Source organism: Gracilinanus agilis, chromosome 1 (assembly GCF_016433145.1).
Source record: "Gracilinanus agilis isolate LMUSP501 chromosome 1, AgileGrace, whole genome shotgun sequence".
Classification (NCBI taxonomy): domain Eukaryota; kingdom Metazoa; phylum Chordata; class Mammalia; order Didelphimorphia; family Didelphidae; genus Gracilinanus; species Gracilinanus agilis.
The window spans coordinates 401,744,287-401,771,476 of record NC_058130.1 but is presented as its reverse complement, the minus strand read 5'-3'; the positions used below and the strand labels follow the sequence as shown (position 1 = coordinate 401,771,476).

The 27,190-nt window shown below is 35.8% G+C and overlaps 1 protein-coding gene across 1 annotated transcript in view; it reads right to left on the bottom strand.

The window, feature by feature from the left end:
- The window catches only part of DYM (dymeclin), a 600,877-nt gene that overhangs the window by 523,677 nt on the left and 50,010 nt on the right, over positions 1–27,190 (bottom strand). Inside the window, exon 3 of the mRNA XM_044664772.1 lies at positions 6,195–6,247. Coding sequence (XP_044520707.1) covers positions 6,195–6,247 — 53 coding nt within the window. The remainder of the gene's footprint in view (positions 1–6,194; positions 6,248–27,190) is intronic.

Below are 27,190 nucleotides of genomic sequence, written 5' to 3'. Positions count from 1 at the left end.
TTACTTCAGGCCCAGTGTTCTATCCACTAAGTCACCTAGCTGCCTTTCTTCCCTAATCTCAACTGGGCCATTATTGAAACAAAACAATTGATCCTTTTCCCCCTCCCTAAATGATTCTATATCACATTCTCCACAGAAGCTATTCCAAACCAATTTACCCCTTCAATCTTCTACACATCTCCTATCCCTATTGGCTCAACAAAGGATCTGGACTCATACTTGGTTGAGAAAAGAAAAACCATTCATCATGAGGCTCCTCTTTTCCTCTTTTCTAGATTTCACACAACCCCTTGGTATCATAGTTCATCCATTCTTTTATTCCTGTCCTCTGATGAGGTAATGGTCCCTCTATTCACCAAGATTAACCTTTCTACTGTAACCTTAATAACATTCCTCTGAGTCTTTTCCAGTGGATTTCCCAAGTAATCAACACCCATTCCAATCTGCAATCTACTTTTCTAATGGTTCCCTCTCTACTGCCTACAAACAGACCAAGATCACCCAGTTTCCCCAGGCATTAGAACCCTCTATTCCCAAATTACCGTGTGTGTGTTTACACACTATACACTAGAATTTAAGCTCCCTGAAGCAAGAACTGCATTTCAAGACACATTTTTTATTTGTATATCAAAAAACTAGCAAAGTACCCTCTCCCCTCTCTTTCCAGCTATTACATGTTATCTAATTTCCTGAGGCTTCATGTCCCTGCTGACCCAGTTTCTGACTTCCAGACTTCAGAAACACAGTCCCCGATTATGTACTTTCATTTTCTCTCTACTCCATTCCTTCCTTTTCAACTCACTTTTGTGTGTCTTCCCCCATTAGAGTATAAAGGTCCTTGAGAGTAAGGGCTTGTAATTGCTTTTATTTAGCTGTCCCTAATTTAGCACAGTGCTTGGCATATAGTAAGTGCTAAATAAATGCTTATTTCCTGTCTTTTGTCTAAGGTTAAATCCTCCCTAGGGAAGTTGATAACCTACCTGAACACATTAGACCAGTGGTTCCCAAACTTTTTTGGCCTACCACCCCATTTCCAGAAAAAAATATTACTTAGCGCCCCCTGGAAATTACAAAACTATTTATTGAACTCAGAATGAAATGTAATACAAAAAGTGTGGCCATCACAGCCCCCCCCCCCCCGGATCGCTGTAGCACCCACTACATTAGACTATGAGTTCTTTGAGGACAAAGACTGTTGTTGACATCTTTTTGTATAACCCAGAGCTTAACACAGTGCCTGGAACATAGTAGGGGCTTAATAAATGCTTACTGACCACTTGACTTTTCTAATACCCTCTCACCACTCTTACTCTAACACATTCTCACGTCCCCATCCTCGTGATTCTGAAATGCCAGCATTTATCATTCAAATCCTGTTCTCTAGTCCCTTCCCTGCCTATTCCCCTACTGTGGTGATGGCAAACCTATGACACACGTGCATGCGTAGCCATTTTCGATGACACACAGCCACATACAGAGAAGTATGGGGCCGCATATCGAGGATGAAATATTTGCTGTAGTGTAGTGTAGACACTCTGTGCACTATAGATGACAATTCTACCTATATTGATTTACCTATTTTGGTTCATTAATTACAGTTATATATTACAATTATACATTTTTGTTATTTAAACTATAAATATCACAAAATTATGGTTTTTTCTCGAAGTGACACACCTCCTGAGTTATGCCCAGTTTTTTGGCGAATTTTGACACACCAAACTCAAAAGGTTGCCCATCACTGCCCTATTCTGTTCTCCCTCCACCCAACCTCATTAGCATTCCACTCTAATCACCACCCCTTCCACTCTGCCCTTTGGAATGCTTGCTCCACAGAGAACAAACCTGCTTTCTTCTTTGCCCTTTTCCTTTCCCTATCTTTCCATCTTTTTGTTCTTACTAAAATCTGGATATCATCCTGATGACACAAAATTTCAGGCACTTTCACTGGCTGTCCCCAGGCCTGATTTCTTTGGTCTCCTGGATTGACCTCCTGGCCTCCTTGGATTCCTTCAAGCTCCAGCTAAAAACCCCACCTTCTGCAAGAAGTCTTTCCCAACTATCCCCCCTTAATGCTAGTGATTCCCCTAAAAAACTACCTCCAATTTGTCCCATATATGTTTTATTTGTACATAATTGGTTTCATGTCATCTCCCCCAACAGAACTGTGAGTTTCTTAAGGAAAGGGATATTTTTTTTTATTTTCTTTGCATCCCCTGTGTTTAGCACAGTGCCTGGAACATAGCAGACACTTGATAAATATTTGTTGTTAACTGACTGAAGCATACTAAGTACTTAATAAATGCTTAATGATTGACTCATTTCTTCATCCCAGACACACCAAAGTCCATAACTAACCTATATACCTAGCTACTGTTCTATTCTAATGAGAAAATACAGCATGGCAGAAAGAACATGACACTACTCCCTGCATACTCTTTCCTGCTCCCCTGCCTTTCCTCATCTCATGTACTCTGCCTGTAACACCCTGAAACCCCTTTTTCCACCAACTCATATTCATCCTCTCCAAACAAATCTAGTCCTATGTTCACTCCTTTCCAAGATATTAACTTTAAATTTTTTTAAAAAGCCAATTTTTGCTCTATTTTTAGAGGCCAATCTCATTTCCATTAGAATATTGACAGCTCGAATCAAATGGTTTCTGATGGACGAAGCAATTGGAGTCATGGATACCTTATGTTGATTTGATTCCCAAATATGTGTAGTGTACTGCCTTTGCACCTCAAATGGATTTCTCTTGGGAGGAAATAAATTCGTGATTAACCAGCAAAAAAAAAAAAAAAGCCAATTTTAACTAACCCTCGTCATACTCATTAATCCATGAACTCATAGCTACAAATGGCATTCACTGTGATCCCTCCCTCTTGAGTGCATTCCACTTAGCATGCAATTCTCCCAAGCAATACTATCAATATTGTTCAAAGAAGCTGCTGAATCATATTAATATACAACATTCTATAACTTGCTTTCTTCTTAAAGCAGCTAAGGATTTTAGAAATAACTTTTTTTAAAGAATATTCATTAAATAATTTGTTAAATAACTCACCTTTAACCTTTGACTGTAGTTCAAAACTATTTTTCACAGAAATATGGGTGAGTGAACTAACTACTTGAGAAACAAGGTTATCTTATATCTTTTAGAATATTGTTTACTGAATATAGATGTTATATAAAATATTTGAGAATTTATCTGCCAAGACAAATGTAGGAATTCTATTAACACAATTACAAAACACTTAAAGCATAAATAAAATTAGATCTAAACAAATGGAAAAATATTAATTGCTCTTGGGTGGGCCAAGCTAATAAAATAAGAATGACAATCCTAGTTCAATTAATTTACTTATTCAGTGTCATACCAAACTACCAAAAAACTATTTTAAAGAACTAGAAAAAAATAATAACAAAATTCATCTGGAAGAACAAAAAATCAAGAATATCAAGGGAACTAATGAAAAAATATAAAGAACCTAGCAGTACCAGATGTTAAACTGTACTATAAAGCAGCAATCTTCAAAACAATCTAGTACTGGATAAGAAACAGAAAAGGGGGATCAATGGAATAGAGTAGGGGTAAATGACTTCAGCAATCTAGTGTTTGATAAACCCAGCTTTTGAGATAAGAACTATTTGACAAAACTGTCAAGAAAACTGGAAAACAGTATAGCAAAAATTAGACTTAGATCAATAATTCACACACCAAGATACAGTCAAAATGGATAAATGATTTAAACATAAAGAGTGACATTATATGTAAATTATGGGAACATAGAATAGTTTACTTATCAGATCTATGGAGAGGGGAAGAATTTATAACGAAACCAGATATAGAGATCATTACAAGATGTAAAATTAATAATTTTGATTAAATTAAAAAGGTTGTGTACAAACAAAACCAATGCAACCAAGATTACAAGGTAAACCATAAACTGGGGGAAAAAATATTTTAAACAAATTTCTCTGATAAAGGTCTCATTTCTCAAATATATAAAGACCTAAGTCAAATTTATAAGAATCCAAGTCATTCCCCAACTGATAAATGGTGTTATCAAGAAGTAAATAAGGTAATCTGAGTCAGCTTGGGTGTGAGGAAGCATAAGCATAAGAGGAAGCAATTTGGGTGTGAGGAAGGATAAAGGGGATATAGGTGATTATAAGGTGATTGGAGAAGGAATGAAGGTATGGGAAGGTATACAGGAGATAAGGGAAATGGGGCATGTAGGAGAGGGCAGCTCAAACAGGTTTATTCCCAGAGGCTTGAGACAGAGAATACAGGGAGGAAATTAAGGCCAGTAAGAAATGTTTAGGTTTTGGCTGGAGGGTTTCTCTTGTTAGTTTCTAAAGTCTCTTGAGGGAGAAGTTGAGGGGGCCCCCTCCCTGCCAGTCAAACTGATGGCTGGAGGAAGTCTTGGGTGGGTACTTCCTGCCAAGATGGATGGCCCCCAGCTCCCCTCAAGGAAATAGAAGAAAAATGATTCCTTCCCCTTGAGCCCTTGTCTTAATTTTCGACACAATGATTCACCAGAGAGTTTGAATAGATAACAAGGGTATTTATTAATACCAGGGTCAGTCAGAAGGGGAGAGGGGAAAGGGGTTTTCTAACTGCGGCTAGGGAGAAGATGATGGTGGAGGATGGGTCGTGGAGAGGTTTAGACAGAGAGAGTCCAGCTCTCCCAATCAGGAAGATTTGACTGCCTTTTAAGTAAAGTCTTTATCAAATCATTAAAACTAGGGATTACTCTACTTGCCTATAGAAACTAAACCCACAATGTCTAATCACCAAGCCCTCCCTTCCACCAGGACCCAAAGGAAATTCAGGGAAGGGGAGGGATGGAGATGGGAGATCAGGGAGAAGTCCAGAGAAATGAGATAGGTCCAAATTTCGCCAAGACAAAATAAGCTCAGGCCAAGGCCGAAGCAGTTAGGCCAAAGCCAACAGGTTAAGCCAAAGCAAAAGCCTCCAGCCACAGCGAAAGCCAGAAGGCAAAAGCCCCGTCAGTTGGAACTTCACCTCTATTTATAGTTTCAAGTTCCAACTGACTTTCTGAAGATTCTAAGAAGTTTAACTGACTTTTGTGACCATTAGAAATTACAGAAGCAAAAAGTTTCTGTTAGCCACCTTGCATTACAATGGTCAAATGATATGAATAGGCAGTTTTCAGATGAAGAAATCAAAACTATCAGTAATCATATGAAAAAATGTTTTAAATCCCTCTTGATTAGAGAAATGCAAATTAAAAGAACTCTGAGGTACCATCTCACACCTATCAGATTGGCCAATATGACAGTAAAGGAAAATGATAAATGTTGGATGGAATGTGGCAAAACTGGGACACTAATGCATTGCTGGTAGAGTTGTGAACTGATCTAATCGTTCTGGAGGGCAATTTGGAATTATGTCCAAAGGGCTATAAAACAATGCATATCTTTTGATCCAATAATATCACTAGTAGGTCTAAATCTCAAAGAGATTTTTTTAAAATGGAAAACAACTTGTTTGAACAAAAAGATTTATAGCTGCTCTCTTTGTGGTGGCAAGGAATTGGAAACTAATGGGATGTCCCTGAATTGGGGAATGGCTGAACAAATTGTGGTATGTGATGGTGATAGAATACTACTACTGTGCTATAAGGAATGATGAAACAGAATTATTTCAGAAAGAGCTGGAAAGACCTATGTGAACTGATGCAGAGTAAAATAAGCAGAACCAGGAGAACATTACATATAGTAACTGCAATATTGTGGAATGATCCAATGTGACAGACTTTGCTAATAACAGTGACACAAAAATCCAGGACAATTCTAAGGGATTTATGAAAAAGAATGCTATCTAGCTCCAGAGAAAGAACTGTTAGAATAGGAATACAGACAATAACATATGTTTTTTTGGGTATATGTTTTCAGGTTTTGGTTTCATAGGATTGTTCATTTCAAAAATGAATAATATGGCAATATGTTTTGTGGGATGATACATGTGTAACCCAGATTGAATTATCAGCTCTAGACGGGGAGAAAGAAGGGAGGGAGACAATATAATATAGATCATATAACTTTAGAAAACTTATATGAAAATTTGTTATAAAATAAAATGAATAAATAAAACTACTACCCCGTCCTTTCAAAAAAATACATAGGTTTTATCATGAACCATTCATTAATATTAATTCTCTTACCTAAAGATTTGCAGACTGAGATGGTTGCTTCCTCCAATAGCTTCAGTTCAGCACTGGAAGGAAAGAAGATGAAAGTAGTTAGTCATAATATAATAGGTATACAAGGAGCAGCTGGGTGGCTCAGAGGATTGGGTCAGGACTAGAGATGGGAGATCCTAGGTTCGATTCTGGCCTCAAATACTTCCTAGCTCTGTGACGCTGGGCAAATCACTTAATCCTCATTGCCTGGCCCTTTACCACTCTTCTGCCTTGGAACCAATACACAGTATTGATCCTAACACATAAGGTAAGGGTTTAACATATATATAATAGGTATACAAAGTATTTTATGGATGTTTCTAATTCTCATTTTAAAATTTTTCCTTTATTATATTTATTTTTTATTTATTATTATCCTGTATTATACATATTTCTAAATAATTTTATAGCATGAAATAAGAACTGGAAGGGGACAAGCATAATGCCTGTGGCAAAAAAATGCTCAATATTTTATTTAAAGTCAATGTCTATCAATAACAAATATTAATTGGTATGTGCAAAGCACTATGGTAAGCATCAGTTTCACATAAATCACTGTGGTCTTATAATAAATAGAAAAGTCTTCACTATCAGTGAGACCATAATGTAAATTACTATTTTTGTTAACTGGTCCATGTATCCTTAATCAAAGACAAGTTAACTATCTTTATTAGGAAAAGGAGGAGGAGGAAGGGGAAGGGGGTGGAGAGAAGGAAGGAGGACAGGGAAAAAGGGAGGGGGAGGAAAGAGAAGGAACGAAAGGGGAGGAGGAAAAGAAAGGGAGAAAGACTAAAAGGAAAAGAGGGGAGTCAGAAATAGCATTCAAAAGGTGAAAAAATGTCAGTTTAAAGAAGAATAAAAATAGTCCCTACCCTCAAGGAGCTCACATACTTTGAGAAAGGGGGGGGAAGAGATGAAAAATAAATAACTATACACACATAATAAAGATACATATCTGCACCAGAGCCAGAACTGGTAATTTATGAAGGGGAAACAGCCCAAACTCTTGGAGAGAAAAGGAAAGACTTCATGCAAAAAGTAAGATTGAAACTGGATCTTGAAGAAAGCCAAGGAAACTAAAGGGAGAAGATAGGAAGAAATCAGTGTAAAGTCTCTCAGGGGCAGGAAATGGAATGTTCCTGAATATATCATATTCCAGAAAAGTTAAAATAAATGAAATTATATTTTGTAATTTCTAGGATGATTTCATTTTATACTCTGACAAACAATGAATGAGCACTTATCCTTTATTTTTAATAATAAGTTGAATTGATGATTTGTTTCTATATCACAGTCATTTCTGCATGTCCATATTCCCTCTCCCAATAAGCTCTACCTGGTAAGGGGGGGAGGGGGGGAGAAAGACTTAACTTGATCCTGTAATAAACATTCTACCCCCATATACTAAAATCTTCACTTAAAGGCGTAAGGTACATTTCCTTATCGCTTCTCCCAGGTCCATATTGTTCTTAAAATCAGTCAACAATTGGCTTCATTTTATAATTCTTTTCATTTACATTATTATAGTCATTATATATATTGTTCTCCTAATTCCATTCACTCCAGTGTTAATAAATTCATCATATACTACAACAATATATCAAGATATTCATGTTCCACAACTTGTTTACCTATTCCCTCAATCAATGGATACCTATTTCTTAAAAGTTTTTTGCTGCCACAAAATGTAAATATGAATATTTGGGTATAGATGGTGCTATTCTTTCATTGAATTTTTTAAGATATACACACAGTAGTAGGAACTCTGGGTCAATAGTTTAGTGAAATTACTTACATAATTCCAAATTTATTTCCAGAATGGTTGAATCTCCTTGAGGGCAGGGATTGTCTTTTGCCTCTTTTCATATTCTTGTAACTTAATACAGTATCTAGCATACAGTGTGTGCTTAATATATGTTCACTGATTTACTAATTCATAACTCCACTACTATATGTTTTCCCACAACCCCCTAAACACTATTTTCCATTTTTTTGAATCAATGTTTCCCAACTTGTTGCATGTGAAACAACTGAGCTTCTTTAGTTGGCTTTTCTCTCTCAATCTTTAATATAGTTGCTGATCATTTGTAACTCTTAAAAAATCATTCACATCTTACCTACTGGAAGACTGACTCTTACTCTTCTATCTCTGTGTTAATTCTCTAAAAATCGGAACTATCAGGCTTTTATCAGCAAAGCAGAAGACACCTTTGAATCCAAGTCCTCTATCTCCAAATCCTGTGCTCATTCCACTTTTCCAAACTATCACTTCTCTTCCTTATTTCACTAAAAATTCTCCCACTAGACATAATTGTGAAAGGTTCTAATTGTTCTAGAAGTTTGGCTCAGGCATGAGGGTACTCATATAACTTTTTATAGTTGGGGCATATATCCATATGTAACTATTAAGCTATACAACACCATATAGTGGTATAAAACTATTTTCTACCAAACCACCTTTTAGTAAGCCTAAAAGTTCCTTGCAGATAAAAACAATTGTAATGCTGCCCAAACCTTGGGATATTGAGGTGAAACATTTTTCTTTCATGCTCCATTAATCCATTTCATTCATCTATTTTTTTTTAATCCATAATAAAAGTGACACAGAAGCATAGTAGAAAGAAAGCTGGATTTGGAGTCAACAGACAGAGGTTCAAATGTTAGTTATTACTACCTGTGTGACCTTGGGGAAAATCATCTGGGCTTTAGTTATACTTCATTTGCAAAATGGAAGAGTTGGACAAGCTGACCAAACTCCCTTTCAGCTCTAAATCTATGAACTTATTAAATAGTTATTATGGGCCTGAAAATATGTAAGTTAAATTTTGTACTACGGTTATTTTTATTTTATTAGTATGATATTTTGAATAGAGAGCTGTTTTCTAAATTCAATGCTTTGTTTTCAAAGACTAAAGTTTAAGTCCCACTTCTGACATATGGTGACTGTTGACCCATGACAAGTACTTTCAGTACTCTAAGAAATTCCTTAAAATTATAAATGCAGAGAATGTACCAACTTGCATTAGCCTCTAGTTTCCCTTTTTGGGAAATCCCTGAAATCAATAATGGTTCAGTCCTAATCACTTCTACATTGTGTATACTCTATCCATAAACACTGCCTATTCTTCCAATTACTTGCCTTCCTTTACTTTCAAGAAAAAAAAAAAACCTTTATAATAATATTTATATGAGTCTTTAAATGTGAATTGCTATGTACCTAAATCTCAGAGTCAGTAATATCTGCAATGGAAATATAATACATACTTTTCTAATAAATCTGAAGTAAAACAATATTGTCTCCTCTCTCTACCATTATCTGAAAAGCTTGTTTTAGCCCTAATTTTTATAGGAAAGCAAGTGGTATTTTTCCATTTATAAATGCTAGTTTTGGGGCTTAGATTATATTCTATTTTATTATATTTTAAAAGATTTCTTATATACCTGTGCTTTTTTAAAACTTTTAGCACATGAAAGGAATAATGAAACTGGAGGAATTCCATGTGAACTGTAAAGACCTCCAGGAACTGATGCAGAACAAAAGGAGCAGAACCAGAAGAACATTATACACAGAGACTGATACATTATGGCACAACTATATGTAATAGACTTTTCTACTAGCAGCAATGCAATGACCCAGGACAATCCAGATGAACTTATGAGAAAGAATGCTATCCACATCCAGAGAAAGAACTATGGGAACAGAAATGCAGAAGAAAAACATATGATCGATCAAATAGTCCGATAGGGATATGATTAGGGTTTTGATGTTAAAGGATAATTCTACTGCAAATATGAATAATATGGAAATAGGTTTTGAACAATGGAACTGATTGTCAGCTCTAGAAGTGGGGAGGAAAAGGGGGGGGGGGGATCATGAATCATGTAACCATGGAAAAATATTCTATAGAGAAAGATAGATATAAATAAAAACTTAAAATTTTTAGCACAGTTTAATTTCCCACAAAACTTTGTACATCTATTGATATGATCATGTGGATATAATTATGATCTCTATGCAAATGACATGTATATCTAGTCTCAGACTCTTTTGTGAGCTCCAGTCATAATGGTCTATTGAGTACTTCAAACTGGCTGTTCCCAAGGACATCTCTAATTCAAAATGTCCAAAACTAAATTCATTGTTTTTACCTCTAAAACTTCCCTATTTCTGTCAAAGGCATTATTCTTCCAGTTGAAGAGATTTATATACTTGACAGTGTCTTCAAAATACACATCCAACATTTTTTCTCTACCCAGACAAGTTATAACAATAGGTCAGGCCCTCATCAACTCTCACCTTGATTTGAGCAACATTTTCTTAACTGATCTCCTTAACTCAAAGTCTTTACCATTTAAATCTATACTACACAATGATGCCAAAACAATTCTCCTTAAGTGCAGATCTAAATATTTCATTTGGATAGTAAAATTTCCTTTTAGTTCTGCTCTTTTCTTTACAAATACTGGGGGGGGGGGGGGGGGGGAGGGCGGCACCTGGGTGGCTGAGTGGATTGAGAGCCAGGCCTAGAGATGGGAGGTCCTAGGTTCAAATCTGGCCTCAGACACTTCCCAGCTATGTGACCCTGGGCAAGTCACTTGACCCATTGCCTAGGCCTTACCACTCTTCTGCCTTGGAACCAATACACAGTACTGATTCCAAGACGGAAGGTAAGGGTTTTGATTTTTTTTTAAAAATTGGAAAACTTCTATTTTGTTGAATGGCCATACTTTCCCCTGGAAGTAGATAGTCAATTTTGATGGGTAGGTGATCCTTGGTTGTAGACCCAATTCTCTTGCCTTTCTGAGTATCATATTTCAAGCCTTGCAGTCCTGTAGTGTGGAGGCTGCCAGATCCTATATAATCCTGAATAGTGCTCTTTAATACCTGAATTGTCTCTTTCTGGTTTCTTTTAATATTTTATCCTTAGCTTGGAAACACTTGAATTTGGCAATTACATTCCTGGGGGTTGTCTTTTGAGGATTTAATGTAGAGGGTGATCTATGGACTCTTTCAATGTCAATTTTGCTCTCTTGTTGAAGAACATCAGGGTAGTTTTCTTGAATAATTTCTTGTAGTATGATGTCAAGATTTCTGTTTATCTCCAGGTTTTCAGGTAGGCCTATGATTCTCAAATTGTGTCTCCTAGATCTGTTTTCCAAGTCAACCACTGTCTTGAGATACTTTGTGTTTCCTTCTAATCTGTCATTCTTTTGACTTTGCTTTATTAATTCTTGCTGTCTTGTGAGATCATTGGCTTCTACTTGCCCAATTCTAGTTTTTAATGACTAGTTTTACCTAAGATCTTTTGATTTTCCTTTTCAGTTTGATCTACCCTGCTTATCATGGCTTCCAACAGGTCATTTCTGGTCTTCAATTTGCTTATAATTTCATTTGATTTCTGGGCTTCATTTTCTAAGTGGGAGATTCTGTCCTATAAACTGTTATTTTCTTTTTTAACTATTTCCCACTTTTCTTGCCAAATCTCTTCCATCTTTCTCATAATGTCACATTTGAACTCTTCAAGAGCTTGTGACCAATTTCCATTTTTTTGGGAAGGTTTGGGTGTGTTTACTTGTTTGTTGTCTTCTGCTATCTCCTCTTTGGTTTGGATTTTTTCTGCATGAAAATTATAAAGAGTTAAGGTTTTCTTGGGGTTTTTTTTTGTAAGTTTTAAAATTAATATTCAATGCTTTTTCCCCTCCTACATGTGCAATACAGTATTTGATTTTTTTCTTTCTTTTCTCTCATTTTTTTTTACATTGGAAACACATCACCAGCATAAATAGACTTTTGACTGTTTTGATTTTTGCAATAAAAATAAACTAAAATGTCCATTTGCCAGGCAGATAAATTTATACCCAAAAAGCTTTGGACTATAGAAACCTGCCACTAGTTATTTAATTATTATGAGACTTTTGCTTGATGACTATGTCTAATCCAAGGAGAATCAGACCACAAAGGAGCACAGAGTTTTGACCTGCGAAGTGCCAAATGAGCACATAAAAGGAAAGAGACCAAACTAATCCTACAGGGATTGATGACATTCTACACAAAGACTTGATCCTATGTGAGACTCGAGGTTGCAACACTTAGCATATCTTAAGACGTAGGACTTCCTTGTACCACACTCAATATCAAGTACTCAACATCAATTGTTCTGGCTCCATTATCTCTGAAAGTGAAGAAAAGGATTGTATGGGGAAATGCTATTTCCCATTTGTCTTGAGATCTAGTCTCCTTTTTCTATTTCTTTCATGATGTGACAACTTACTGTAGACCAGGCTGCTAAATTGGGTTAGTGAGTGATTGTTGTTGCAAAGCTTATGGGACATGGATTGCTACAGGAACCTGCTTTGATTTGTGAATTTTTTCTTTTTTCTTTTTCCTAGAATTTTTTCCTTTCACATTTTTTTTAATATCCAATATTTCCCTCAGAGTTTATTTTTTCCTTTTTATTTTTCTTTGGACTCTTTGATGTTTTGAAAATTGATTCATATACCTTATGCTTTGACCACGTATTCCTGTGTAATTCCCATGTGTATCCCTGTATTTTCCTCAGGGGGAATGTAAAGTTATTCTCCTCTGGGGGGACTATGTTATTGCTGTGAAATCGGACTTGAATTTGACCCTAATTTAGAAAAGAAGACTACCTCCCAGAATCCAGAAGGCGGCATGAAGATGCCTGCAGAGACCACACACTGCACCAGAAGATCCAGAGTGAATTTCAAGATATGGTGAATTTGAACTTTGGGGGGTTGAATGTATTTATTTTGAATGGACATTTTTATGCCAGAGAGGGGATTGCCTTCTAAATGGCTTTTTGTCAATGCACCGAACATTGGTTTTATGCTTTCTCCCTTTTATCTCTGAATTATTGTAAACTTTAATTTGATTATGTTTTCATGATCCACTGGGGAGACTGGTCTCCCAAAGGATCACAGGGGGGAATGTAAAGTTGAAAAGACCTTGTACCCTTCAAACTACATTACCCAAACTCCCTTTCACCAGGTTTTTGCCCTGAGGCTATTTTTCCAGTCTCCAAAGCAGCATCTGCTGTGAGCATCCCAGTCTCTTCACCCAAGCTCCATGTTCCCTCAGCCTCCTGGGACCCGCCCCACAGAGGTCTGGGTGTGGAGTGTAGGCAAGTCTCTGTATTGAGCTTGGGAGAGATTTTTGCCCTGAGGCTATTTTTTGAGTCTCTGCAGTGTCTGCTGTGAGCCACTTCTCCCTACCCAATCTCCACAACCTATCTCCATGTTTCCTCAGCCTCCTGGGGTCTCAAATCTCATTTTTCTTAGGAGTAAGGGCGTGTTAACCTCAGCCAGCCACCCTTCGAGAACCTAGAGGTTGCCCTGCACTCATTCTGACTGTGGCACCTTAGGTGGAGTGGGGGAGGGTTGATGAGGTCACTCCTTGGTGGCAGTAATTTCACCCCGTTTTAGCATGAAAATGCCCAAATTTTGCCTACCTTCTGTGCTGCACCCTACAGTGGAGCTCCTTTGCTCATCTGACTAGTTTTGGCACTTAATCTCAGTTGGTGGAGAGGAGAGGAAGAGCCCTGCCTCTACTTTGGGGCCATCTTAACCTGAGAGTCACCAGATCTGAATATTTCACTTTCCTATTCTCAATCAACTCCAATGACTTCCTATTGCCCTTAGGATAAAATATAAATACCTCTGTTTAGCTTTTAAAGTTTTTCATAACCTAGTTCCCAACTTTTCCCTTTGAAGCTTTTATTCTTATTGGACATTATTATCCTGCCCTTACTCAGTCAAATTGGCCTCATCTCTGTTCTGTTCACACAATACTCCTGTGCTTGTGACTTTGCATTGGATGTCCTATATGTTTAGAATGTGCTCCCTTATTACCTCTGATTCATAGAGTTCCACTCTTCCTGTAAGATATATCTTAATGAAGCCTTCCATGATCTTTCTAACTGCTAGTGCCTCCTTTACTATTATTTATTCACTTTGTATTTATATAACATATACTCTCATATAAATGCTTTCTGACTCCTCCATTCAAATATAAACTTTTCACATAAGGATGCTTTGTTTCTTCATTTTATATCCCTACTACCTAACACAATATCTGACACAGCAGGGTTTAATAAATGCTTGCTAAATGTCATTTTTTCATTAAGTCTTATACTCCCTGAATTAATTAATTTTTTATTTTAAGTGGACCATGAAAGTATTTAAAAAAAGACTACTACAAAAATAATTGCAATTTATGCACCAGTATAATTTGCTGAGAATGAAATGACTGCAATATACTATGAAAAATACAGAATTCTTTCTATATCAAATAAACATACACTCTGGCATTTTGTGGCTTCAATGCAAAAGAATGAAAAAAATGAAGGTGGGGAGAAATATATTGGAAAGTATACTTCCTGAGGAAAAAAATGAGAAATAACAGATTTGTAGATTATATTGAAGTTTCATATTTCTATATGATATTTTCAAAAAAGGAATTGGTAAGGACTAAAACATCAAATAACACCATGAAGAATAAAACTGACTCTATTTTAATGGCCCAAAAAAACTTATTGACAAAATGAAAAGTTATCCTTAAGTTACCTATTTCAGTTGTCAGATAGTTGACTCATCAGAGTTAAAAGAGGGAGCAAAGCGGGAAGAGAAGGGGATTGGAGAGAGAGCAGAGGAATATGAACAATATCATTTCATAAAGCAAACAGTAAAAGTTAAATCCATTTTAAGAAAGTTTGGCAAAATGTCTTCTAAGCAAGGCTATTCCAAAAGCATTTAAGGATGAAAAAGGAAAAAAGACTGACCAACCCTCACCCATCAAAAAGGAAGACATTTCTTGAAAGGATTCAATAAAATCTTTTCTCCATTAAGAATTACATGCTACTGGATCTGCATCCCAAAGAGATAATAAAAAAGGAAAAAGAACCTACTTGTAAAAGAAATTTATAGCTGCTCTTTTAGTAGTGACAAAGAATTGAAAATTGAAGGGATGTCCAACAATTAGGGAAATGGCTAAACAGTGGTACAAATTGATAATGAAATATTATTGTGTTATAAGAAATAATAAGCAAGATGGTTTCGAAAAAAACTGGAAAGATCTGCAGGAAGTGAAACAGAGTAAAATAAAAAGAATGAGAGAATATTGTACACAAAAACAGTAATTTTGGAGGATGGTTATCTGTGAAAACTTGGCTACTCTCAGCAATGCAATGATCTTCGACAATCCTGAAAGACATTCCCTGAAAGACAGGGAATGCTATCCACCTCCAGAGAAAAAATTGTTGGAGATGTCTTTCACATCAATGTATTTGTAGTTTTATTTTGGGAGGTTGGTTATGTATGAGTTTACTCTTACAACAATGACCAATATGGAAGTGTTTTGCATGACAATAAAAATTTAATTTAATTAAAAAAGGGAAAAAGATGACCAAGCAATCAACAATTGATGATTCATATGCCTGTTATCATCCCATAATAATCAGAGACATCTATACAAAAATTGAAGACATCTTCAATGAGGGCACCAGTAGAGAACAAGTAGGCTCTTTTGCAAGCAATACTACATCATAACCATCTCTCAAATACCATCTTATTACTATCTCAAGGGCTTAACACAGGACTTAGCACATAGTAGGCACTTAATAAATTTTAAGTGATTGAATGACCAACTAACTGAAAGTGGAGAATATAAGATGTCATTGTGTTTAACATCTGTTTATCATGAAAATGTATTTAATTCAGTAAAGCAAACTGTATAAATGGAATTAGCTCAAGCCCATTCATAGTTAAAACTCTAGCCACCAGAGATAATGTCATCCCCACCTCCCTTAGTGGGGAGGGGAGATAAGTTACCCACACGTGACAATAAGTAACAAATCAAGAACAAGGGACTGCCCTTTGGGCAGTCCAAAACCAGTACTGAGGCTGCCATTTGTCCACTTGAATTAGAGGTGGACCCCCAGGAAGTGACGAAAGATGTTATCTCTTCAAGTATGATGGTAACTTCCTGTTGGGGGAGTTCATGCTTTGAACTTGGTGCTGAAGGATCTCGGCTAAGACCTCAGGCAGCTTCCCCTCTGAATTGTCATGTGGGTAAGTTAAGACTGACTTCCTTGGGCCTACCTTGGCGTTTCCAGAATCTCTGCCTCAAGCAGGCTTCTTTGCCTCTCTAATTGCTAAGGCCTGGTGACCAGTAGCCTAGTTTAATAAGCCTTTTAACCCTCTGTCAGTCCAGCCTCTGCAGGTCCAGGCCAGCTTCTCCCTCTCTCTATTTCCCTACCTTCTACCTTCCCAAATTTGTAAATAAATTACCATAAAACCCATCCTGACCTGGGTCTGTTTTAATTATGGAATCAATCTAGATCTGATTGATTCCTGGTGACCACATCTTAATATATATCTATATAATATCTAATTTTTCCCTATTACAAAACCACTACTTAATAAACTCTTTTATAGCAAAATGGCTCCCCTCCATACAATAGGATTATTCAAGATTCCTTGGCAACTAGTACAACACAAAAACTCTGTTAAATAATTCTCTGATAATAAATATCAGGAGAGGTATAAAACAGGGATATGTATAATTATCAAAGATACCAGATTTTTTAAAATATGCTTTTCTTTTTAAATTTTCAGTTTCATATTTTCTCCCTCCCTCATACCCAGAGAAACCAAGCAAAATTATACATGTGAAATCATGCAAAACATTTCCATATCAGCCATATCACAAGTGAGAAAATGACATAAGTTCATCAATTCTCTGTCTGGAGACAGACTGCTTTCTTTAATACAACCCTCTCTTTTATTATCTCCCCTCTCCAATATCTCAAACTCCTCCCCTCTTTTGCCCTTTTGGGTAAGAAAGATTTCTTGATGCAATTGAGTGTGTGTATTTATATTAAACTCCAATAAGAGTGAGGTTTAAACATTGTCCTCTACCCACCCTTTCATTTTCCCCTGCACTATAAAAGCTCTTTCTTCTGCACCTCTTTTATGAGATAATTTTCCCCATTCTTACTCGTTCCCTTCTCCCCATGTTTCCGTCTTTTACACTTTCATTTTTTTGAGATTGCCCCAATATAATCAACTCACACCTGTACCTTCAGTCTATGTAGACTCCTTTTAAATATTCTAATAATGATAAAAGTTCTTAGGAATTACATATTTCAACTTCCCATGTAGGAACTAAAGTTTCACTTTACTGAGTCCCTTATAATTTCTTCCATGGGGTTTTTTTGTGCTTTTCTAGAGTTTTCTGTTTGAAAGTCAAATTTTCTAATCAGTTCTGGTCTTTTCATCAAGAATACTTGAAAATCTTCAATTTCATCAAATATTTATTTTTCCCATTGAAAAATTACAGTTGGTTTTGCTAGGTAAATTATTCTTGGTTGTAATACTTGCTCTTCTACAATATTATATTCCAATCCCTCTGTTCCTTTAATGTGAAAGCTGTGAAATCTTGTGTGAATCTGGCTGTAGTTCTATGATTTGTGGATTCATTTCATTTTGGTTACTTGCAATGTTTTCTCCTTGATCTCCTTGATCTGGAGATCAAGCCCAGAATTGGGCTATGATATTCTTGAGAGTTTTCATTTAGATATTTCTTTCAGGAAGTGGTCAGTGAGTTGTTTATTCAATAAAGTATTTCACATTTTCTTTTATTTTTTTCATTCTTTTGACTTTGTTTTATTGTTACTTGATGCTTGGTGCAGTTATTAAGCTTCCAATTGCCTAATTGTGATTTTAAAGAAATAATTTTCTTAGGTGAATTTTGTACCTCTTTTTCCATTTAGCTTTTTTTGTTTGTTTGTTTTTTTAACCCTTAACTTCTGTGTATTGGCTCCTTGGTGGAAGAGTGGTAACTGTGGGCAATGGGGGTCAAGTGACTTGCCCAGGGTCACACAGCTGGGAAGTGTCTGAGGCCAGATTTGAACCTAGGACCTCCCATCTGTAGGCCTGACTCTCAATCCACTGAGCCACCCAGATGCCCCTCCATTTAGCTTTGAAAGAAGTATTTTCTTCAGTAAATTGTTTGTACCTCTTTAAGCATTAAGTCAATTCAGTTAGGGTTTTTTAAACTCTTACCTTCCACCTTAGAATCAATACGTATTGGTTCCAAGGCAGAAGAGTGGTAAGGGCTAGGCAATGGGGATTAACTGACTTGCCCAGGGTCACAAAGCTAAGAAATGTCTCAGGCCAGATTTGAACCCAAGATCTCCCATTTCTGGGCCTGGCTCTCAATCCACTAAGCCATTCAGCTGCCCTAATTCTGTTTATTGTTATTTTTTTCAGTATTTTTTGTGCTATTTTACCAAGCTATTAATTCTCTTCTTAATTTTCTTGTAACACTATTTCTTTTTTAAGATTTTTCTTTGCCACTCTTATCTCTTTCATTACCTATTCAAGGAATTCTTAAGAACTTAGGCCCAATTACCATTTTTCTATGAGTTTCTTGTAAGCTGTTTTCACATTAATGTCTTCTTCTGAGTTTATGGTCTTTATTTGCCACTGTAGTAGCTTTTTATGGTCAATGGGTTTTTGTTGTTATTGTTGTTGTCTATTCATTTTTTTCAGCCTATTTCTTGACTCTGAACTTTATGTTAAAGTTGATGAGACATTGGTCAACTAAGAGTGGTATAAGGATGATATTAGAAAATAAGTCTTGTTATATTAGTTTAGAGATAAGAATTACAAAATCAGGCTTGAGAAAGAATTGGAGTTTCAAACAGAGCTGAGTCAGAGTTTCAGTTTCAAGTCTAACAGTTTTTCTCTAGCAGTTCATCTCTGGCAGTTGACAGAGTCAATCACAGAGATACTCTCTCCTGTCTGAGGTAGAAGGAAAGGAGGGAAAGACCTGAAGGAACTTAGTGTTTTCCTTTCCCAACTTAGGAAACGCTAGGGACTATCTATTGTTTTTATAGATTGTTTTTACTCTGAGAAGACCAAAGAAAGACCTGGTCTTTGGTTTGGACTCTGAGTATGCTAAGGCTCAGAGTCCTAACTTGATTCTTATTGAGACTCAAGCAACTACCCTTTGTTATTTTTATAATTTGGAGGCAAACTTAAGAATTATGAGGATAATAGTGGTAATTTATTTGTAATAGTAAAAATTTGGGTTAGTCAGATCAGGAAGGATCAGTGTAGCCTGTGGACATAGGAGAAGCGGTTCCTTGTGGAACCAGGGTGTTTTATTTTGGTGGAGTTAGAATCCCTTAGAGTTAGAAATCTTTTTTATCCTTATATACTTCAATAAATATTTCAATAATATTTCAATAATATATTTCAATAATATCCTTATATATTTGAATATATTTTATTTTTTATAACAAGAGTCTTTTTAGCATCCTTGCACCTGGCCCTGAAGAGTTCATTTATGAGCTTCACTTCACTGATATACTGAAGATACTTTGCAAGCACAGCAAGCTGAGTATCAAAAATCAGTTTATAATCTATAACCTATAATCAAGTCATTGCCTAATTATTTTAGTCAACTTTTTATCACTGAAAATACTTTTGATTACATCTATCAAAAGTATCTGAACAGTTTTGAACCTTTATTTGCATAGTTTTCCCCTCTTATTTTTACAGTCTTGTTTATTATTTTTATAGTGGGGAGGCACTGTCCCAAGCTTCAGGAGTTTCTGTGCTACTATTTTCAGAGTTAGGTCTAGGAATCTGCAAGTTTTAGGGTTTTCCAAGGTAATATGATCTGGGAAGAGGTATGGACACTACTCTCTTGGTCTGTACTCTGGTCTTTACCCAAGAAGATTCCCTGCTACCCTGCAGTCACAAGTATTAGCACTGTTCTCGACCCTGAAACTGTGCTCAGGTACCCTACTCTGCAGTAGCCACAAGCAATAGCATTCATCTCTGCCTTGGAAATACAATAAGGGCCCCTACTCCCTTGTGTCTGACCACAAGTTCTCCTCTCTGCTCTGGAACTGTGACTCCAAATTTCTTATAAGCAACAATTGCCAATTAGCACTACCTGTACTGAGTGCCAGCAAAGAGCTCCCTTCAGAAAAAGGAGTATAAGTGCTGCCCTTACATAGATCATAATTTTCACCTCATCAGAAGAAGAGAAAAAGCTATGGTCTTAAGTTTACCTGCCACAGGTCTAGATGATATTCCCTACTTACTCTTCCACCACTGAGTCACTCTTTTCCTAGAAAACACTGTAACAGTAACTTCTACGTGAAACTTTTCCTGATCCTATCCTTTGGAGGGCCTACCTTGCATTTTGCTACTTTGTCTATATTCACTATCTCCTCCATTAGAATGTAAGCATCCTGAAAATAGAAATAATATCATTCTTAATACTTAAAACTCATCTTCAGCATTTATCACAGTACCTGGCCAATAAGTGATTTATGAATGTTGGACAAAAGATTAACAAAAGAAAAAAATCACAATGGATTTAGAAAAAGTCTCATTAAACCAAAAGGGCTGATTATTTTCTTGTACTGATTGAGTTGTTTGGTTGGTTTTTTTTTTTTTAATAAAAATACTATTTGAAATAAGGCACAACAATATATTTTGGTAGGGGGATTTTTTTTTTGTTATGGTGAAGGTTTTTTTCCATATCCTGTCTCTTTCTTTCATAACACTTTATAACTCACTCTACATTGTACAGCCTTTCTATTTTATTTGTTATTCCTTACATGTGACGTTTTATCATCACTCTCGGTGCCTTTGCACTGGCTGTCTCCTGTCCTCAGAAACATCTTCCTCTCCACCTCAGCCTCTTAAGATCCCCAACTTTCTTCAAGACTTAGTTCAAACACCACTTTCTGTAGGAAATCTTTCTTAGTCATGCAACTGTTAGAGCAGTCATCTCTAAGGTTACCTGTATATATCTAGTCTGAGTTTATCTGGTAAGTGCCTACTTATTTACATGTTACATCTCCTATTAGGATGGGAACTCCTTGAGGGCAAGGGCCTTCTTTTTATCCCCAGTGCTAAGTACAATGCCTGGCACATAGTAAATACTTAATAAATGTTTGTTGACTAAATTGATATATAATGGAATTTAACTTCTATATTTTAACTTTATGACCAAATAGCTCAGGAATAGAACTGTGAAGAGCAACCTGTAAATGATAAAATATAGGGTGTACTAAGAAACTCCATGTAAGTGGGAATATCAATTAAGTTCAAGAGGAAAAGGAGAAAAAATGAGCAAATGGTACAAAAAAAAAAACCTGAATTTTTTTTTCTGTTAACTAGGACAGAAAATGGACTATATAAACCACCTATTCAGAGAATGTTGCCACATGTCATTGATCAAGATTCATGAGGTGACAAGAGAGCAACAACACTGGCACCATCATATTTGCCTTGCACCACAACCTCTGTAGAGAAAAGTCATTTAGTTAATGAATGAACACATGCATATAAAAATGGGAACTTGGTATTAAACATGTATCCTTTCATTAATCAACAGTATGCCACTGTTAAGATTTCAAGCCATTTTCCAAGAGTACCAAACAAAAAGGAACATTTACCAGTAAGAAAAGCTAATTTAGTTTGTCAACTGAACTGCAGTTCAAGAATTCTAGTTTCCACAACTAAAATAAAGTCAACCAATAAACTAAATAACTATTTTAGATTGTCACAAACTAAACATGTGAAATATTAAATTTTACATCTTTGTTAACTTGTCCAGTAGCTCAACTAGCAAAATAATCATACAAAAGGCTATATGGTTGATAAGGAAAACATTATTTGAACTTAGAGAAGTAGTGCCCTAAAACAATGTACAAAATTATTTCTGGGCAATCTATGTCACTAATGTTGATGCTGGAGGCAACTGCTAGGGCACTCAACCACTTTCCACTATGTGTATCTTCTTTCTTATTCTTGCTTTCCTTTGCTCTTTATTCACTGTATAGTTGGAAAATCTTGAGCCCTTAAACCCTGCATTGCCCAGAATTCCATTCTCTATTACCTATAATGCTTTTCATTTTATTTGTATTTGCATAGTCATGTTGTAAAAGTTCTGAGGCTCCACCTCATTGTTTCTCTTTTGCTCCTGGGAGTGGGTTGGTTAGTAACCTTTTAGTTAGTTCTTTTTGTTAGTTTATTATCAATAAAACTTTATTAAATATAATATTTAGTTAGTTAATATTAATTTTTAAATCCACATTTTGGCTAACCATGACAGGATAGAATTCTCAATTTTTTAAAAATAGATTTACATTATAATTAGTAAGTTTGCCCAAGAGCTGAGAGCTGGGGTTCCCTTTCTCTCCCTGCCCTCCTGCCGTTTTTTTTTTTTTCTTCACCAGTCACACTGGCCCACCCATTGCTGTTATAGCTCCTCCTGCCCAGCCTACAGCCCTCCCTGCCAAGGCCAGACCTGCAGCAGTGAACCAGCCAATTCATATTGCTTTTTTCCAAAGGATGGGTGAGAATTATAATCCCTTCCCCTATCCCACGTGGGTTTTCCAGCCTATCCTAGCTATTTTTTCAGTAGAGGGAAAACAGCATGGAGCAGAAAAACCATGCTATTGAGCCACACCCTCTTCTAGCCATTTTTTAAGCCGAAGTCTTAAGCTGATCTTGGACTCCTGGCTAAGAGAAACTTGCAACTCAGGATTTTTTTCCCCCCATAGGAAGGGGACTTCTCTGCAGTTTTTCTTTTGAGGGCAGAGAGACCAAATCAGTGGATTTGAAGTCAAAATTTTGGGGATTTTCTTTTTGTCTTTTGACCTCCTGACCAAGAGAAGCCAGTTCTCTCATATGCAAATACCCTATTGTTCTCCCTCTATAAATTTTGTTGCCTTTTGTTCACTCTATAAACAAACCCCATTTAGCCTCTTCAGGAATAATGCTGTTTCAAAGCATGCTTGAAACTCTGAAACAACAGTTTGAGATGGTAAAGTTACAAAATGCAGTTTGGATCTGCTTAATTCTTTTCCTGGAAGTTTTTGTGCTGATTGAATACCTTGCAGTTGAGAGCTTGACTAATCTTACCTTTCAGGGGAGAAATTCATCTCCTCACACCCCTTTGGCTTTTATGGTTTACCCATACGCATCATGAGGGTCATCCACACTATGCTCAGTGCAGAATTCTCCCTCACTCTGACAAACAAAATGCAAATGGATGATAAATACTGGAGAGGGGAATAAATCTCAAAGATATATGGGAGTTCATTGCTTGCTAACCTTTTGAGTTTTGCCTTCCCTCCTTAATAGTGAACAAGTCTATTCTGATTAGTAAAAAGGATTTTTTACTACACTACTTGTAACTTGTCATTTGTTTATATTATTGTATTTGCTAATTTCTTTAAGGTTTAAATTTTTTAAAGTTTATCTGTATTAATCTAATTAATACCTATTCTATTATATGATTCTATATCGGTACTGTTTCCCTATGATTTTACTGAACATACCATTGTAGAAAAGCCCATGGACATCTTACACAAAAAATTTTTTTCAGTTGTAAAAAGCCCATAAGTCTTATGAATCCTGGATTTGTCATCTTAACTAATGAGGTTACATGTTGCTTATACAACCTTGGAGAATATAATGACTTAAGAATTTAAATTGTAATTTTATAAAGAGTCTTTGGAAATGATTTTAGATACCTAGTATCCTTCTGAATGGATGAAAGGTTTTCATATATATATATTATAAAGAACGTTGTATTAAAAGGTAGAGAACCAAATAAAAGTTCCTACCAAAACTTTTTATATATAAAGCAGGAAGCCAAAAAGAGCTCCTGCATACATGATATTTGAACTCTTTAGTTTAATTTACTTCCGCCAGAAGGATCTAAATTCTCAGTGATGTTTTAGACCAAAAATAGGATTTCAACAGCAGCTGCAAAGGTCGAAAGATTTGCTATACCTGTAGAATTTGTGACAAGTAAACATGAGTTCATAGGTTTTTAAATATCACACAGCAAATGGCTATATATATAAACTAATGTGAATCCTATATAATAATGGGTTAGTTTGCCATTATCAGTAATTGGGTTATTGTGAATTTTGGGAATTTGGTACTTTATTTGAATGTGCATTATTTACTCTACTATTGTTTTGTTTTTATATATGTTATTTTCTAAAAATCATTGGCACTCACACAGTAGATCATGGTCAAGTTTAAAAAGGAAATGGATCTCATTTTTGATGAAGAACCTTTGTATTCTACATCTTTGACTGACACAATGTGTCACTGAATTTAAGCTATATATTTTTTATTTTAAAACATTTTTATTATTGTTTTTTCTTTCTTGTATTTGTAATATAGTATTTGAGTACTTTGAAGTACATATAATCAATATTAATTTTTTTTATTTTGCAGCAATATAAGTTTAAAATACATTTCTTCTAATGGCATTGCATACCCCCAAAAAAGCTTTAAACTATAGAGTAATGCCATTGACTGTTTAAATATTATGGGACTTTGCTTAATGATTCTGTCTGATTCCAGAAGAAGGAATATAAAAAGAGCCATTGCATACTGCCAAAAAAGCACAAAGCTAACCTACATAATGCAAATCAAGCATACGGTCAAAGAGACGAACCAATCCAGTGGGACTGATGTAATTTTGAGCCAAAACAAGAGGACTTGAACTTGTTTGGGGTTTGAGGTTGCAGTGCTTAACATATGTTAAGATGCAGGACTTCCTCTGAACCACATCCTAACAATCACCTCTTAAATTGCCATCCTGGCTTCCACTTGCTCCTATAATCTAGCCCCTTTTCTGTCTTTCATAGTGTGGCAAACTTTCTGTAGTCCTGGTATTGATTGGATAATTGTACAACTGTTTAAATCACTTTAATTAGGTCCTCATTCAAGGACCTATTATAGTTTTATTTTTCCTTTACTTGGATTTTTTAGACATAAGCCTTTAATATTTTATATTTCATTCAGAAGTTATTTTTCTCTTTTATGTGGATTTTTTGATGATTTTTATTTCTTTTGCAATTGATTCATATACCTTATAACTCAGCCATATATCCCTGAATGATCCCTGTTTGTTATTATCCAGCTCAGGGGGGGCTATGTTATTACTGTAAACTTTGGTTTGAATTTAGGAAATTTTAGAATAAGGAACTTGCTACCTCCCAGAATCGAGACCTATTTAGAGAAGGAGCCATGAAGATACCTGCAGTGACCACACACTGCATCAAGAAGATCTAGAATTGAACTTTGGAATGTGAATTTGAACTATGGGGGGTTGAAAGCATTTGTTTTGAATGTATACTTTTATGCCAAAAGGAACTGCCCCCCAAATTGGCCTTTGTTAATGTAGCAATCATTGATTTTGTTCTCTTTTCCTTTTATCTACAAATTATTGCAATTTATAAATTAGTTATGTTTCCATGATCCTTTTGGGGAGACTGGTCTCCCAAATAAGATCACAGGGGAGAATGTATAGTTGGAAAATCTTGAACCCCTAAAGACTGCATTGCCCAGAATTCCTTTCTGTATTACCTATAATGCTTTTCCTTTTGTTTACATTTGCATGGTCATGTTTGTATAAGTTCTGAGGCTACACCTCATTCTTTCTCTTTTCTCCTGGGAGCAGGCTAGTTAGTAACCTTCTAGTTAGTTCTTTTTGTTAGTTTATTATTAATAAAATTTCATTAAATATAATGTTTAGTTATTGAATATTAATTTTAAAATCCACACCACTCTAATCTTATTTATCTTCTCTCTTTTTCCCCTGTTCTGCTTGCTGTCTTGCTTTTTCAGAGTTATACACAAAGGAGCGGCCTTAGGAACTAAATAGTCCCATGCTGACCTCTGGAGCCAAAAGGATTATTGATTTGAATTACAACTCTGGGATCGAAGGACTCTACTCATGCTATAATTGGTTATGCCTTACCAAATGGTTATAAAGCAATTCTGAAGACTAGGAAAAAATGTCTTGTTTTCTCTGAATTTGGAACGATTTAAGGTACCAACATTTCTTATTTTTTTCTTTTTTACTAAACCACTAATGACTCACAAAAAAATGAAAAATAGGGGCAGCTGGGTAGCTCAGTGGATTGAGAGTCAGGCCTAGAGACGGGAGGTCCTAGGTTCAAATCTGGCCTCACACACTTCTCAGCTGTGTGACCCTGGGCAAGTCACTTGACCTCCATTGCCTACTCTTACCACTCTTCCACCTAGGAGCCAATACACAGAAGTTAAGGGTTTAAAAAAAAATGAAAAATAACCATCCTACCTTCAAAGTAAATATGATCTACAGAGCACTTGTAGTAATATATCCAAATTCAATCTGAAATTTACAATTACTTTTAACAAAAAGAAGGCTTTACAATGAAAATTAAAATAGATAATATTTTATCAGCTGTTAATCTATTTAAAATAACAAACTGCTTAAGGACTCAAAAGAGCAATGTTATGCATGCAAATCAATTCCTCCTCGTTTTTTTTTTCAGGAGTCATTCATTTCCATTATTTGCTTTGATAGTGAAAAGAATGCTGTGACACTGATAAAACAGATGCTATTGCCCACATTTTATAAATTATAAAACTGTGACAGAGAAGCCAAGTAATCTTCTGTCCATAGTTACATAGAAACTAGAGACAGTCATAAACAGAATTAAGGTCTCCTAATTCATAAGCCAGAAGTACTCTTTCCACTATTCAAAATCAATGAAATTTTAATCAACTAAAAAATACTCACAAAACCTCTTCTTAGAAATATCAAATTGTCTCAATTTCTTATCAATAAAATGTGTGATCAGAAGCAAAAGACATATGCCAATCATGTATTGAATGAAAGAGGTATCAGATGGAAAACCTGAGTACTAACCTAGTATCCATGAAACAAAGAACTCTAAATCAAGACCTCTAAGTAGGACAGATCCTGTGTAGGATTTGTAGAAAAGCATGAATAGGAACTTCACAGGATTAGATTGTGAAGTCCTTCAGGGGAGGGGCTGTTTTTTGACTCTTTAATCCTCTTTGCTTAGCATAGTGCCTGACACATAGTAAGCACTTAATAAATGTCTAAATAGGAT